The sequence below is a fragment of the Phascolarctos cinereus genome, unplaced genomic scaffold (assembly GCF_003287225.1).
Source record: "Phascolarctos cinereus isolate Bilbo 61053 unplaced genomic scaffold, phaCin_HiC Scaffold_7;HRSCAF=346, whole genome shotgun sequence".
Classification (NCBI taxonomy): domain Eukaryota; kingdom Metazoa; phylum Chordata; class Mammalia; order Diprotodontia; family Phascolarctidae; genus Phascolarctos; species Phascolarctos cinereus.
Window position 1 is genome coordinate 170,279,242 of NW_027556180.1, and position 16,687 is coordinate 170,295,928.

Consider the following 16,687-nt stretch of genomic DNA (forward strand, 5'->3'; position numbering starts at 1 on the left):
GTCAACCATTATGTCTAAACACTACATCCCTTTAGAACTCATCATTGTATACAGCACAGAAAGTCTGTCTACACTGAATTTCTGTCAGATTCTTTCCAGTTTTCCCAGTGGTTTCTGTTGGTTAGTGAATCCTTACTGCAGTAGCCAGGGCTCTTGGATTTACTTAACACTGGACCACTGTGTGTTTGCTTCCCTATGTTGCGTACCTAATCTGTTCCACAGATCAACTTGTTCTGATTACTGGTTTGTAGTAAATCTGAGATGTAGTACTGCTAAGCCTCTTCCTTCCCACTTTTTTGTATACTCTTTTATCTGCACACCCAGAGTATTTGATAGTTAAGTTCCCTAACCTTCCTCCCCTTTTCTTTCCAAATACTCATTTTTCCACACCCTTCCTTCAAGATCATTGAAACATAATGAAACCACTCCCAAGCCTATTGTCTTAGTCAGCTTATTCTATGACTCATAAAGACTTAACTTTATTCAACTCAAAAACCTGCCATGATTGCAGAGGCCTATGATGACACACACTCTCCACCTCCTGACAGAGGAGATGGATGCAGGAAACAGAAGGAGACATTTGATTATGCATATTTATTTTTCTTTTCTTTTTTCCCAAGGAGAGGGGACAAGTGTGGGTGAAGAGAAAACAAATGTGTATCTTAAAAAAGAAATCAAATTTTTAAAAAAGGATGCAAGCTCCTTAATGGAAGCTTGTTTTACTTTTGTGTTTTTATCCCTAGCCCTAGCCCATGGTAGAGATTTATGCTACAACCCATTTATACACAATGCATTAGGGGCAGGCTTACACAACCAAATCGTGGGCCTCTGTGTCAGAGTGGGTTTGTTTTGTTTGGAAGGGGGGAGGGGTTAAACGTGTGATTTCACTAGTATAGGGAATTTTCAATAAGAAACCTAAATCCCTCTACTCATATGGATCAGCAACTAAGGTATATTTTTATTATTAGTACTAGGATCATCAATAATTGTAGTACCAATAAAAGCAGCTAGTAGTTACACAGCGCTTTAAGGCTTGTAAAATGTTTTACTTATGTGATCTCCCTTGGTCCTTACAATAACACCAGGAAATAGGAGATATAATTATCTCCATTTTACAGATGAGAAAATAAATGATGAGAGAGATTAAATGATTTGCTGAGTGTTATATAAATAATAAGTATCTGAAGCAGGATTTGAATTCAGTTCTTCCAAACTCCATTTTCTGTTCTTTATCCATTTCACCAAGTTGCTTAGGGCACCGAGAGATTAAATGACTTGTTCTTGGCCACACGGCCTGAACTCAGACCTTCCTGATTCTGGACCAGCTCTTTATTAATTTTGCCATGCCAAGTCTTAAAAACCTTAGGAAACATTAAGGCCCATTCAAAAACAAGTGAAATATCAATAAGCACTGATATGAGGCCTATGAGTCAAATTTCCAATTACCTCCATTTTGAACATTGAAACCCATTTTTTTAGGAGACGCTCAGGTTCTAAGAACCTGGCTTAGGTAACTTAGAAAAATGGCACATGATAGCAGTTTATTCTGATTATTTTGAGCAAAGGTTAATAAGTCTAACAGTTAATGTAAACAGTACACGTACTTGGGCCTTTCCTGACACTTACATAAACACCAAGATTCTGTTTTTACCTCTATTTTCAAGGATGACAAACAAGGAAAAATACGCATCTACTACACAAAGGCAAAATCAGTTCCTATCCTCAAGGAGGTCATTTTCTAGCAGGAGAGAAAATAAAACTTGTGACCTAAAAACCCCAAACCTGTATGATAGGGCCCTGTTAGCAGCAGGCACACTAAGCATGTGAAAATGTTAAGTGAGCAGGAGTTTTTGCTATGAAATGCAAAAAGTATTAAGTTAGTGAACATTAATGACTTTTAAGTGCATTTAAAGATCACTTCAGGATAGGAATGGTAAAGAGGCTAATTTTTTTTAGCTATAGTCAGTAGAAATATTTCTGTTTCTTCCTTTAGTTTCAAGGATTGGGCCTTTCACAGTTATAAAAGGAGGCAAGTTGAGAACTTGTAACTCGAGTCTAAAATTAGCCAACTGAGATAAAAGTTTTACCCTCAGGAAAGGATACAAAATTAATCAGAAGACATATTTAGTGCCCAAAAGACTAGAGAGAATGGACCTGTCACAAAACCAAGGTAAGCAGATGGTCCCTGCAGTACGTATCCAGACCAGGCTGCAGAGATATATAGGAAGTTGTTTGGGAGTGGGTAGTATGGGGAAAAAATGCCAGGTCTAAAGAGGGTAAAGTCCAATGTGGAGTTCAGCACTAATAAACAAAAGGTCAAATTGAACTAGTGCATCATGGATAAGTAGGCAATATGGCCAAGGTAGGCAGTATCAAAATGAATAGTCTGATAAAGCAAGCCTCATTTTGCCTCTTAGAGACACTGGCCAATGACTATATATGGAAAGTACTGTTGAAGCAGACAGGCAGAGGTTGATGTCTAGGGGGTTAGAAAATGAAGACTATAGATCCAAGGAATGAAGTGACAGGGCTAAGGCAAAGATACTGGAAAATATAGCTCCACTGGGATCAATGAGGGAGATAATTAAACATAATAAAAAACCCCCAACATTTAAAAACAAAACATTTCATTTTGAAATATTTTTTCACTTACAATGGATGACAGAATATTTGATATTTTGAGCTATTTTCATTTAAAAAAAAGAGAGAGAGAGACTATTCTGTGAAGACTTAACTCAACAAACATAATGGTCTAGTGACCAGGGTGGTACAACATGTAAAGATCACTACACTTGGAGTCACTACACTCGGGTTCTTGTCCCAGTTATACCTGTATGAGTTATTACTCATCTATAAAAATGTAAAATACAAGGATTTGTCCCTTCCATTCTATGATGAATTATTTTTGCTCTTTAATCATCTGTACATATTTTTCTTCCTATCTATGCTCCACATATATAATACACTATGAAGAAATACGTTCATGTTCAAACTGATCATTTTTACATAAATGGTTTTAAATTATATGTATTCCACACAGATTGTGACTGAAGAAAGTATGGACCCTATAAATGGCTAGTGGCAGTGACTAGGAAAACAAAGGAAAAAAACAGCTCCTTGAGAAATTCCTCCACATCCTCAAAGTGACAGGAATGTCAAGCAGATCTTCTCAGTGATACTGACAGAGGAAAATATCTTAGAGGTTGTGTATTAAAACTTCCTCATTTTTCAAATGAGAAAACTGAGTTGAGATAGGTTAAATGACATGTCACACAGCCAGTTAAGATTAAAAAGATAAAAAAAAATTAAGCAGAGCAGACAATATGGGCTGGAGGTTTCTGAAATGTGAAGAAGCCATTACCTTTTCTTATATTTCTTAATCTTGAATATTATTCACCACCTTCCCTTATCAAAGTATCAAACTTGGTTTAAAGGATTTTTTCAATTTCTTTGTAGAATATCCCCACTACTTCATGCTCTGCAACAAATATCAGTATATACAGAAGCTGTAATAATCATCTTTGAGGCAGTCATGATGAGCAATGAAAAGCAAAAGTGTGATTCTGAGGTCTCACTTGGGACATGGAGGTGACTTTGGATTCTTGAAGGCTATACCAGGGAGGGAAAGCTTTGGTACAGGGGTGGGGAACCTGCAGTCTCAAGGCCACGTATGGCCTTCTAGGTCCTCAAATGTGACCCTTTGACTAAATCGAAACTTCATAGAACAAATACCCTTACTAAAGGATTTGTTCTGTGAAACTTGGACTCAGTCAAAAGGCCACACCCAAGGACATAGAAGGCCACATGTGGCCTTGAGGCCTCAGGTTCCCCACCCCTGCTCTGGTAGATTCTCTGTTGCTACAAGCATTTTGTGTATGGGCCCTAGAATGTTATTTCAAGATTACTTTTGAATGTATGAAATGCTAAACTCAACTTTCCAACTAATTAAATATCTTCTGTTTGCTAATTCTAAAGAAAATGTTAATTCCCTGTAGACCAACTAACATTGCTTCAAATGTGAAATTTGCTGATTAAAAAAATAAAGTGGACAATAAGAAAAACATCTAAGAAAAAATTTTTTCTTTTTCTTTAGTCTTCTCAAAGTTATGCACATAACAGTCTTGGAAAAAAGTAAGGATCTGCCTATGGTCAAAGATCCAGAAAATGGTCATGCTAAGGCAGTGATTCTAATTCAAGACTTCAAACTCTAGTGCTTATTTATAATACTGCACTATCTGCAAAAGTAATACTTCATATCAAAGAACTGGAAACAAAGCAGATAGATGCCCAACAACTGAAGAATGCCTAAACACATTATGAAATAATGTAATAGAATACTGTTATGCTGTAAGAAGTGATAGATATGATGGATACAGGAAAGCACAGAAAGACTTGAATGAAAGGATAGAAAATGATAAAATCAGAACCAAAAAAATATACACAATGACTGAAAATGAATGCTACAAAACTACAAATAATAAGCATGCACCCAAAGAAGAAATAAGGGAAGACAACTCCTCTCTCCCTGCTATTCCTTTGCAGAAGTTGAGGGTCTAGCAGTATGCACCTGTATACACTGCCATTTTTTTTTTATTGTACTTGTAGGTTTGCTGATTTTTTTCTCTTCTTTGTCTTAATTTTTTTTTTTTTGGTTACACGGAATGGCTCTCTGAGAGTAAAAAGGAACAGGGACGCAGGGAGAAATTTAAATGATGCAAAAATGAAAAGCTGTTCCAATCATTCTCACTGCATTCACAATATTGAGGGAATAGGGAAGACAGTTTTGCCAGAGTTCAAGTAAACCTGAAAATGAGAATGAACAAGGAGTAGGGGCTCTACCTTTGTATTCCTGGCAGACTGGGAGGAATCTGAACTTTAGAAGGGTTCCTTCCCTGGGACAAAGGGGACAGATATTTATAGAATATTTCTGTGCAACAAACTTGCAATATTGCAATGATTTAGGGGTCTGGGGCCATAATGACTCTCCAAAGCATTTTTCACAGTCAGAAAAAAAATGTGCTTATCCTGTAAAATCTGGAAACATAGGCTATAACGAGCAAATACAAGGAAAAGAAGCATTCAAAATCAAATGTATTTGCCTCTTAAAGGAATCTAAGGTTGCCAAGCTGTTATGGACAATATTCAAATGGAACACTAAAACCCTAATATTCTAAAAGACAACAGAGAATACACCATATTTTCATATATCCTGAATGGTTTTTTTCCCCAAAACAGTCAAGAAAAAGTACAAAGGTCATTTTATGAATAATACTATGAAAAGTAAAATGTGTAGCTGCCTTAAAAATATTCAAAACACCACCTTTTCAGAAGTTTTATAAAAGCTTCATGGTAGATTAGGAATGTTTTCTTTTCTCCTATAGAGAAACTTCAGATCATACTGAAGTTAACAGAAGCTGTATTTTATAAAGGAGCAATTCATGTCCTCTAGGTACTCTGCCAAGTTCATAGTCTCTGTGTCCCTGGGAAAGAAGCCATGAGAAGTTTCCAAGATTCCAGTTCCAAATGTAACAGGATTACTTTCGAGTTTCAACTACATGGCTTATTAAAAAAAAAGTTTTGCAAGTTTAATTTTTTGCAAAAATTGTTTGGACTTAGCGTTGTACAATCAACACACAGTTGAAAGTGGAGGAAAGGGATTTTGCTTGCTAACCACGAGCTTTTGATGCTGATGAGATATGTATCCTTTAATGTGGCCCTGAAAGAAGAGAAAAGAATAAAAGCAGGCTATTTAGAATTGGCTTCATATTCTTGAAATCACATTAAAGATGCAAAGTTTAGAATCCAGTCTTTGGCATGATTCCAAATACACAATGATCACTCAAGTTACTTCACTGTAACTTGGTACAGGAATCAAAATTACACAACCATAGAAGCCCTCTGCATACTACAGTACATATCAAAGAAAACTGGTTTTATTAAGAGACAGATACTGAAATGGTTCAACAAAAAAGAATAGATCACTAAGTGGTGTTAGGTTTACTTGAATAAAAATACAAATTCTAAAAAAAATTCTATTATGGCCATTGAAATTAAATCAAACAGAATACATACCATGTATATGAGATTGGCTAAAATGCACTGAACTTCATCAATATCAACATCTTCAACCTGCATGAATTTTAAGGCAACCAGAAAAGCATCAAGAGAGAGCTGATGTGTTTTGAGTAATAAGTATCTGAAATTAGAAAATACATTTTAGTTACATTTAGTTACAGAACCATTTGATAAGAAAAAAATCACTAATTATATTGATGGATTAAAACCAAAAAAAAATGTCATTCAGCATACTTTAGGTAACAGATGGGTCTTCAATAAAACTAAAAATTATGATCTGAAATAAAATCTATTAAGACAATTTCCTTTTCAGGGATGATGTGGGTTTAATTTACAAAGTTATTTCCTACAGTTAAAAAGTTTTTTATTCCTTCAGTATCAATTAGCTTAATAACTTGATATGACACTCAGAGATTTGCCATCCTAACCAAAAGCTTGATTTAAAATATTATAAAATCTTATTTTGCTTGCTGGCATTCTAAAGCTCAGCTCTTACTGAGAAAACAGAGGGGAAAAAAGCCTTATAACACATATGATATCATATAACATAAAAAGCTATAATAGTTACAAATTTAATTTTCTGATATATGGAGGGGAAAGCAATATCTGGTTGATTTTTAATAAAAGGGGCAAATAATTCAACATATGCCTAAAGCATGTGATTCAAACTGACAAAGTTTTAAAGTCTTCTTCTATTTTTCAATATATATGTAAGCACTTCCAAATCATAAAGGAGAATTAAATCTTTTTTTAACCCATTGCCAAAACACAACAGCAACAACAACAAGAAGCCACAGATGAGCCATGGGATAAGCCCACTGTGGGACGGAGTGGGCCTCTGGATTAGGGAACAGCAGGGGAAAACTGTCTGGCCAGCTTCATCTCTTTGCCCATGGCTGAACAAAAAATTGTGGGGCCATAGTCAGAGAATAAACTGATAAGACAAATTCTCCATGTCTCAAGAAAATGAACACCCTCTCTTTTTCATAACTTATTTGCATAATATAATTTATATACCACGATGCATTCTACTAGTTCAAGATTAATATTGCTGATATGCTTTTTAAAAAAAGTTATTAATATATTTTTAGCCAATATTGCTCCAGAAACACCCAAACAAACCCAACAAATATGCTTTGCTTACATTTAAAATGTAAATTGATACACTGAAAAAAAGATACTTCCCCACAAACACTTCACCCTTACTAAACGTCTTCTCTCTGCCCCTGTGCAATATCTTGTGTTATTTGAAAAAAGGGACATGCTTACACTTTCTTAAAGAGATTTCTATAGGTGATGATCTTCAGCTTCTCAAGAATAAGGAAAATACCACAGCGAATAAAGAAGGTTTCATGTTTTGTAAGAGCTTCATTTAGGAGCAGAAGATTTCCTTCACTATGGTGATTGATAGAAAAGATAGACAAGTGTAATTTATTATCCCAGTGAGAATTATCAAACAAAGCTATTTTTTACATATGACAAATGCACTTGAACTAATTTTACGGCATTTTAAAAATTAATAAATAAGAGAACATACTGTACCTCACAGCTTTGGTTACTTCTGCAAATTGCATAAGATGATATTTTTTCAAAAGCTCAACTGTTGGCATATGACCCTATGAAAAATGTTTACATTTTGTGGAATAAAAATTTTGGTATTTATAAACTGAACAAGCTTCTATAAACTCCTAACCAGTAAATAATAAAGTAAAACAAAAAAATTTATTGACTGCCTTCTTAGAATTTATTATTACCCTTAAAGACAGTCGCACAAAGATGTTTTCAATACAGGAAAAGTAATTCAATTAAGCCTAACAAATACTATCCATTTCTTTTTAAATACCAAATATAACTTTAATGTGCAGAAATTAAATACAGCTAAGATGAAACAAGAGGTGTTACATTTTCCTTGCTTTGGGAGTTAGTCTTTCTCAGGTAAGGTTGGCTAACTCACATGTTTTGTGAAAATAATAATGATCATGATGGGGGGGGTGTCTTTTTTTTTAAAGGAAGGTAACAGAAGCATAAGGCTGCTGAGATCTCCCCAAAATATCCATTATATAAATTAGTTCTACCCACCTCCCAAATTTCCTTTTCCTCTATTATTCCAATGACACAATACAGTTGAGATAATGATAAATTAAGAACATAAAATTAGCAATCAAGGCATCATTTCTTCCACTTCAAAGTCAACAGATCTAGAAAAAATGAAGATGCATAATCACTCACCAACAGCATTTTTACTGGCAGAAGATAAATCAGAATCATTCTTTTATTTTTCTGACTTGAACGGTGACAATGCTCAAAGGCAAATGATAGATATTCTTCAGCTGTAGGCAGAATACCCCCCCCCACAAAGAATATTTAAATTAAAGGTCATCCTAACATTTTTCAGCGCTTCTTTATCAACATTAGAGTAACATATATTACATTTTATCCCTCCTATGCCTAGGACAAAAAGTAGTCTCTTTTCCTCATACAAGAATGCAGCCTAACTCAATTTCTGTGATTGATGATTTTTTCTAAGGGTAGACCTCACCAAGATTCAACATAGATTGCCTGAGATAGCCTATTTTCTATGAATAAGAAAAAAATTCTTCTACGAAAAAGAAAAAAAAAGTCTTAAAATTCATAAGAATTGTCTAAGGATATTTGGGTTGGTTTTTTTTTTTGAGGAGGCAATGGGATTAAATGACTTGCCCAGGGTCACAAAGCTAGTGAGTATCATGTGTCTGAGGCCAGACATCTAAGGATATTTGGCAAGGCTGAAGCAACATCATAATTAGTCAACACAAAAGCCAACAATACATATACTTCGAAAAAATGAGTATGATAAAAAATGTTGTCTTAGTACAGGCTTCTGAAATGAACATACAAGTCATACAGGATAAAAATGGCATAGAGTAGCACTTACTGCCCTCTGGAACAATTACAGAATTTACTGGATCATACTATTTCCTTTAAACTACATGATGACTTATAAGCAGACTCTTATTATTACAGATTTGCAAATACCATGAGCAAATGAACTCAACATAACTACAAAATCTAATATAATGAATGAGGTGTCCATTAATATCTTCATTCCATTCTTGGATACCAATATTAAAAAAGGATTCTACTATGTGATTTTATATCATTTACAAATTAAAATTTGAAATAAGTCCTGCTAAAGACAAAGGTCTACTTTAAGATTTAAATAAATGAGATGGAGTGATTTTGTGAGTACCTGAATGTTTCTGTATTCTTCAAATTACTAAACTACTAGAAATAAGGTCAAGATTAGGTGATCCCTTTACCTGGCCTGATGTTGGACAAACCATAAATCATTCCACTTCCTACCAGATATTGGGGTAAATCTGAAGCATAGAAACTGGGTAGTATTATAGCATAGTATATATAGTCAACCTGGGTTGACACTTAGATTCTGAAACCCTGTGCCCTTGATACGGTAAATATTTTCTCCATGTCTACCAAGTATTAGCCTTTCTGTTGATTTCTAAAGTCTATAGCTTAAAAACAATTCTTTTTCCCTTGGTACAAAACTCAAATTGTAACCCAAGGGAAAATTTTGTTAAATTGACAAAAATTTGTTTTACAGTGTAGGAACATATATTTTACTATGTAAGATATGCCTATGATATTTTAAGATTATCCTTTTAATTTAAATCATGTATCAATATTAAAGCTATGATGGCCTCAGATTCAACAAAAAACACAGATATAGGAATATCTATATGAGATAATATTAACAAACTCACTTCTAGAAAATTAGTATCTTTTTTAAAGTTGAGCAATTGCTCAAAGGAAAAATATTAGTACACTAAATCTTAACTAGAATAAGCTTAAAACAAGTTACTATGCAAATTCATAGCATTTAAAAAAAACCCAAAACCTATTCCAGTCATTTTTTCCCCCTAAGTTACAGGCTTGGTTAAAGGAGAAACTGATCTGTATAGTCCTGTAAAATGAGATACTATAATTGCCAGCAAAATGCAGAGTTTTCACACTATTACCAAGTATTTGTAGCAGGTTCATTTCACAGACGATTGGAATGTGATCTAAGTGATTTAATAGACGTGTATAGAACAATCTCACTACTGTTGAACAAAAATCAAAAAAAAAAACCCCAAATAAATAAGGCTGAGAAAACTGATGATGCTAAGGGAGTATAAAATTTAAAAAATTTTATTAACAATTTTCTCAATGTTGGCTTAATGGTTCCTTTGAAACTAAAAACAGTAGAAAACTGCATATATATTAATCACTAACAGTAATTATGAGAAAGGAAACCACCAGAGAAAAATGGCAGAAAGCTTGCTAACCAAGTACCATTAAATTTAATGGCTGTGAATTGAACTTTCAAGTTCAAATCAACAGACCATGTAACTATAAAATCACTTAACTTCTTCATATGCCAATTTTATCATCATTTTAGATGATAACCATAGCTTTACAAATACAATGTTTTCCAAGCATAAAAGTTTTAGCTTATTTTAAGTATATTTACTTCCTCTAAAGCTGAACAGGTGGAAAACAGAAAGCAAATGTAATCAGTGAGAGCTAACAAGCATTTTACAGTGCTTATTATATGCTAGAAACTGTACTAAAGGCTGAAAATAGATAGCAATGATAAGGCTACACAGACAGACAGACACACACACACACAAAGTGGATAAATCATGAAATCTGAGGATCAATAAAAGGAACTCTGCTGTTTAACTGAGAGGAGACTCTTTAGAAACATAACTGCCTTCTTCGTGAAACTAAAGATCAGTCACATTCAAGAGGGATTAAATTTGTTTTGCATGTCTTCAAAAGGCAGAATGAAGAACAATAGTGGATACTGAAAAATGTACATTACTGCTGGACAGAACGAAAAACTTCCTAACCTGGAGAGCTAGCTGAAGATGGAGTGGGCTGGCTGGGGACAGAGTGGAGTGTTCATAACTTAAGATTTATAAGTGGAGGTTAGACAACCCTTTGTCAGGAATTTCTTGTTCACGTTGGACTAGGAAAGGTCAAGGCCATCTGAGTGCCCTCAACACCTCACACAACCTTTGCCAAGTCTTGCCATCTCTATGGCCCCAGGGAATGAGGGGTCCTTCACTTTCCCAAAGCTCCATCTGTGCCTTTGATCCCATCTTCCCCAATTTCCTGCAGGATCCCATAATCATCTCCCACATCTGATTTCTCTTCCATTTCTTCTCCTAGATCTACAAATCTGTTTAGGTCTCCCCTATTCTATAAAATCTTCCCCTTGATCCTGTTACCCCTTACAAGAACCATCCTATCTCTGCCCCCCTTCACTCACTCCTCTACTTGCAATCTGGCTTCTGCCCCACAATATTCCACTAAAAAAATGCTTTCTCCACAGATGTCAGAACCTCCTTATTGACAAGTCCATAGGAATTTAAGAGTCAGAAGGGACCTTAGACATCCTGGGATCACAGATTTAGAGTGGGAAGAAACCCTGTAGTTTATGTGGTCTATCCCACTTATTTTCTAGCTGAGGAACTTAAGGCACATAGAGGTTAAATGATTTGCTCTGTAAGAGGCAGAGGCAGGATTTGAACCCATGGCCTCTGACCTCAAATCCAGTGCTTTTCACAGAACTATGATGCCTCTCAATCATCTAGTACAACCCATCAATTTTAGAGATAAAGGAAGACAGTGATACCCAGGGAGGTGAAGCGACTTTCACTGAAGTTCAAACAAGTTAAAGTAACCAGAAGGGCAAGCTCCTAACCTAATTCTACCAATTCCAAACCCAGTGCTCGTTCCACCACAATCCAATGGTTGTTTTCAGTTCTGATTCTGCTTAATCCCTCTGCTGCATCTAACACTAATGACTACCCATTTTCTTCCCCCCGTCCTCCCTCCGGTGGATTCTAGAACACTGCACTATCCTGGTGCTCCTTCCTTTTTGGTCATTCCTTTTGTCTTTTTAACTGCCTCCCCTCCAAATGTGGGCCAGGATCTATTCTTTCTTTTCTCTTTTTACACTTTCCATTAGCAACCACAATCCCATGACTTCAATAATCACAGATCTAAAGATGTAGAGGTCAGCAAAAACCATCCAGTTCAAACTTTTTCTTTAATAGTTGAGGAATCTGAGGCCCAAAGAGCTTAAGCAATTTGCCCAGGCTGGTACAGTTATTAAGTGCCAAAAGTAGAATATGAACCCAAGTCCTCTGATATCAGAGCCAACACAGCACACCCATTCCACTGTACTATGATGATGCGGACCTAAACTGAATCACTTCTATGCAGGTAACTCCTATGTCTCTACCTCTGTTTCCGACCTTTTTCCCGTTAGACCCAGTTGGGAATTTCTACCTACCTACCTACCTACCTAGATACCTCAAACTGGACAGCCTATCACATCAAACTCAAGAAGTCAAACCTGGTCATACTACTCTTGCCCCAGCCCCATGCCCTACTTCTTTATTTCTGTCGATGGTGTCACTCTTCTACTTGTCACTCAGGCTCACAATTTAGGAATAATTTTTTTATTCTTCCCTTTCCCCCACAACATATCAGATCAATGGCCAGGTCTTATCAATTCTACTTGTGAAATCTCTCTTGCATCTGCGCTTTCCTTTCTAGCCCTATTGTGACCACCCTAGTTCAGGTATTCATTACCTCTTCTATGGATTATTATACAAGTTTCCTAAAAGGCCTGCCTCCAGTCACTGTCTTCTCTAAGCTATCCTTTACACAGATGTTATAATCATCTTTTTGATTAACAGATAAGATCATATCATTCCCCTGCACAAAAGCCTAAGTGGCTCATGACTGTTCAGCAGTGCCTGGCTTTCCAATCATGCCCCACCCTCTCCACTGTGTCTCCCAGCCCTGACACAGACCATCAGCCCATCTCAACCTAATGGAAACCTTTCCTTTCTACAATGTCCAGCTTAGGTGTCACCACCTTCTCCAAGCCTTTGCTAAGGTCTCCCAAAAGAGTGGTAACTTTTCTCTTTGCCCCCTTTTTATGGTATTTATAAATGGTATTAGAGCTATTTGTGTACTTGTCTTATTCTTCCACCAAGAATACAAGCAAGGATTGTGTTGTTTCACCTTCGCATCCACAGAGTATAGCAGAGTATGTGTGTGTGTGTGTATAAAAATATAGGCTGGTTCATTAACATATACAAAAAAGAGAAAGAAAAGAACAACTTTCAGTCTGTGATATTGGCTGTGAATTCTCTCTGTTGGAGGAGACAGCTGAGTCTTCTCTTGGCAGGAACAGGGAACTTTCAAATGTTTGATTTTCTTTGATTTTTAAGCAACTTTGGCTGCAACAAGGACCACAATCCAGCTCCCTTGTTACCTGCTGTCCTAAATGGAACTGAAATATAGTAACTATATTATGAGCTGAAGTTTTTTTTATTATGAAGCATGTTGTTTTCAACCCCTTTATCAATATCAATCACTTATCTATTAGGATACCTTGCTTAAAATCACTGTCAAACATCGCCTTGCGACCAACATAGTATTTGTACGTAACTCTCTGTGCTGTGCTGTAGTCATCTTTCAGATTTGAGCTATCAATTGCTCGAATTAAGGGCTTACAAAGATGAAGTTTGTTGATCTGTAAACAGGAGATTCAAGTTAGCACATAATATACAAAAATTAAATGTTAGATAAAATAGTACCATACTATCTCAGTAAGAATGTTTAAAACCATTCTATAAAATGGAAGTCATAAAACTTGTTACTTCCATCAACCAAGGTTAAGATAAATGTAGTATTCATGAGGTAATCTTCCTAGAAAGAAATGTACTTTATAAACACACATTATCAAGTATTAAACTAGAAACCTACCTTAAAATAAATTTTAAATAGTTGATTGACCAGAAATAGCATTCCCCATTTCTTAGAATCATCTATACCAGCACGACTGTTGCAAGAAAAAGAAGTGAAATTTCTGTGACTAGTTAAAATGAGAAAAACAAACAATTAATCAAATAAGCTTTTGGGAAGAAAGTTGTAAGAGCCAAGGGCCCTTCACATGTCACTACTAAAATGGAAGCAGGAAAAAAAAAGTGTCATCTAATACATGACACTAAAAAGGCTGAGAATTAGGAACTGTAATCCTGATTTAACATCTCTTAGGACAAGCTGTCTAACCTATTCTAAAAACAGTTTACAGCAATGTTATGCAAAAGCCTAATGGTGAAAAGCAGTTTGGAAAAATAGAAAAAGTTAAGATATGCCCTATTACATGAACATAAAACAAGGTTAACATTGAACAATTTAAATTTCAATTAAAACTAAACTTCCCATTCCACTGTGCCCTTTACATCTCTTAACTCTGCTGTCAACAAACATCCTTCCATCTTCAACTCATTTAAGCTCCACCTCTTCACTCTAACTAAAACCTTTTTCTCATCTGTGCACTTCACATCCCTTGAGACTGTCTCCACTGAAGTCACTCTTCCTGACTTACAGAGCAATGAGAATAAGTGGACATACTACTTGTTTCCCCACTGACAATTCCAGACTATTCCTCTACCATTATCTCTTAATGACCTCTCTCTTTGAAGTTCCATGTAATCCATGTATTATCTGCTCCCCCTATTTTTGTAGTTATATTCCAACCTCCAGATTATCCTTCCACTTTTTTTCTAGTGACTTTCATATTTAGCTCAATGTCTTCCCCTCCACTCTCTTTCCCAACTACTGCATTCAGGGATTTCATTGTTAATACCAAATCCCCGTTCACTAACCAGACCACACAATTCTTCAGCCTCTTCAACTCCGGTGACCTTCCCTATTCCACTTCAGCCATAGACATCATCTCTCTGAAATGAGTCACCTCCAAGAACCAGGATTTCTACAATTCTTCTGAATATAATTTCCTATCTTTATCATTCACAATGCCCTTGGCATGACCTTCAGTCTCCTGACCTCTGGATCTTCAGGGTCAATAATTTCCCAGCCTGGATCTTCATGGCCAACCACTTTAATGTTTCACAAACTACTGCTCTAGAATCCCCCTTCCCCTGAACTTTCAGCCATTTCTGACCTGAAAATCCTCATCCTTATACTATTGTACAACTTTGTACTATTATAGTTAACTTCTCAAATATAGTTTCAAATATAGTTAACTTTCAAAATTACCTCTTCAAATTACTTTGAATTGGTCAGGTGTGGTGGTGCATGCCAATGACCTTTGCTACTGGGAAAGACTGAGGCAGTGGGATAGCTTGAGTTTGGGAGTCCAGAACTACAGTGGAATTAAAGTTGAGTGGGTGACCACACCGAGTCTAACCCCAATATGATGAGCCCTTGGGACTGTAACACCTCTCGAATCTCTCTCTCAGTCTGTTGAGAGAGATTCACCACTCTAGTACAGGTCCTAATTTCCACCCATCTAGCTAACACCAACCACCACTTCACAGGTTTTCCTGGTCCAATTTAATCTGTTTGATTTCTCCTTTACACCAGGACTTCTTAAACTTTTTCCACTTGCAACCCCTTCACACTTCATAAACTACGATCATGATACCATACAGTTTAAGAAGTGGCAATTTATACCATTACAAGAATAATTTTTCTCATGTATATATCTGGTCATATTACTGCCAGTAGCCCTCTCTTGTCTGAGTAAAATGGAAACTCCCTCTACCTGGTATCTAAGATTCTCTGCAATCTAGTACCATACTACCCTTCTGGCCTCATCTCACATTACTCACTCCCCTCCTCGTATTTTCACCACAGCAAAACTAGACGACTTTTGGCCCCATGAACATGCAATGTGTTTTCTATTACTATGCCTTCACTCATACCATTTTTTATGTCTAACATGTCTTCCTTTCTCCACAGCTATTAAATATCTATCCATTCTTTAGAGCACAATTCAAAAGCCACCTTCATTAGAAAGTCTTCCATAATTCCTTCCATTAATAACAGTCTGCATCCTTACACTTCACATAGCACTTTGTTTGTAGCTTTACAATGAATATCATATATAGCTATTGGGATCAGTGTCTTATCCTTCACTAGACTGTAAGCTCCTTGAGGACCACGTCTTACTGAAATGTTGTAACTTCTTACAGATCATAGCACAGTGCTCTGCATATAGGAAGTACTTAATACTTCTTTCTTGTACTGTAAATTCATATGGAGAAGTGCACACTTCCCTTCCCCAATTCCTTAATGCCTTCATTATTAACCCAGTCTAGTATCTATAAACAAAGCAAAGAATAAAAACCATTTTCAGAAAAATTTTTAAAATTAACTAAAATTGTTTAATTGTAATTAGAATAGAGATTAAGAACACTTAACTATTCATATGACTACCTTTGCCCTTTACTTTCACAAAGGAAAACTCTGTGTGTTTTAAAAACACCTTTATAGAATAAGCATGTGCCTGTACAGAAGCTTTCTACAATCACAGGACTTTAGAGCTAGCAGGGAACATAGTAAAACCCCTTCATCTTATAGGTAAGGAAACTCCGTTCCAGGAAAATCAGCTGACTTTGCCAAGATCACCCCGGGAAAGGAAGGGAAGGGAACAAGTATTTTACTAAGTACCTACTATGTCAGGCACTGTTCTAAGCACTTCACAAATATTATCTCATTTGATCCTCACAATCCTGTG

At 36.0% G+C, this 16,687-nt stretch overlaps 1 protein-coding gene across 4 annotated transcripts in view; it reads right to left on the minus strand.

Annotated features, from left to right (window-relative positions):
* Nucleotides 1-579: 579 nt before the first annotated feature.
* Nucleotides 580-16,687, minus strand: part of PCID2 (PCI domain containing 2) — a 45,598-nt gene continuing 29,490 nt past the window's right edge. For 3 of the 4 annotated variants that reach the window (XM_078147335.1, XM_078147336.1, XM_020965154.2), the window contains 7 exons: nt 13,906-14,014; nt 13,531-13,672; nt 8,305-8,405; nt 7,618-7,691; nt 7,345-7,470; nt 6,073-6,196; nt 580-5,716 (listed from right to left, as the gene is read on the minus strand). In XM_078147335.1, coding sequence (XP_078003461.1) covers nt 5,627-5,716; nt 6,073-6,196; nt 7,345-7,470; nt 7,618-7,691; nt 8,305-8,405; nt 13,531-13,672; nt 13,906-14,014 — 766 coding nt within the window. In that variant the 3' untranslated portion in view covers nt 580-5,626. The remainder of the gene's footprint in view (nt 5,717-6,072; nt 6,197-7,344; nt 7,471-7,617; nt 7,692-8,304; nt 8,406-13,530; nt 13,673-13,905; nt 14,015-16,687) is intronic. The other variant, XM_078147337.1, reaches the window with a different exon arrangement.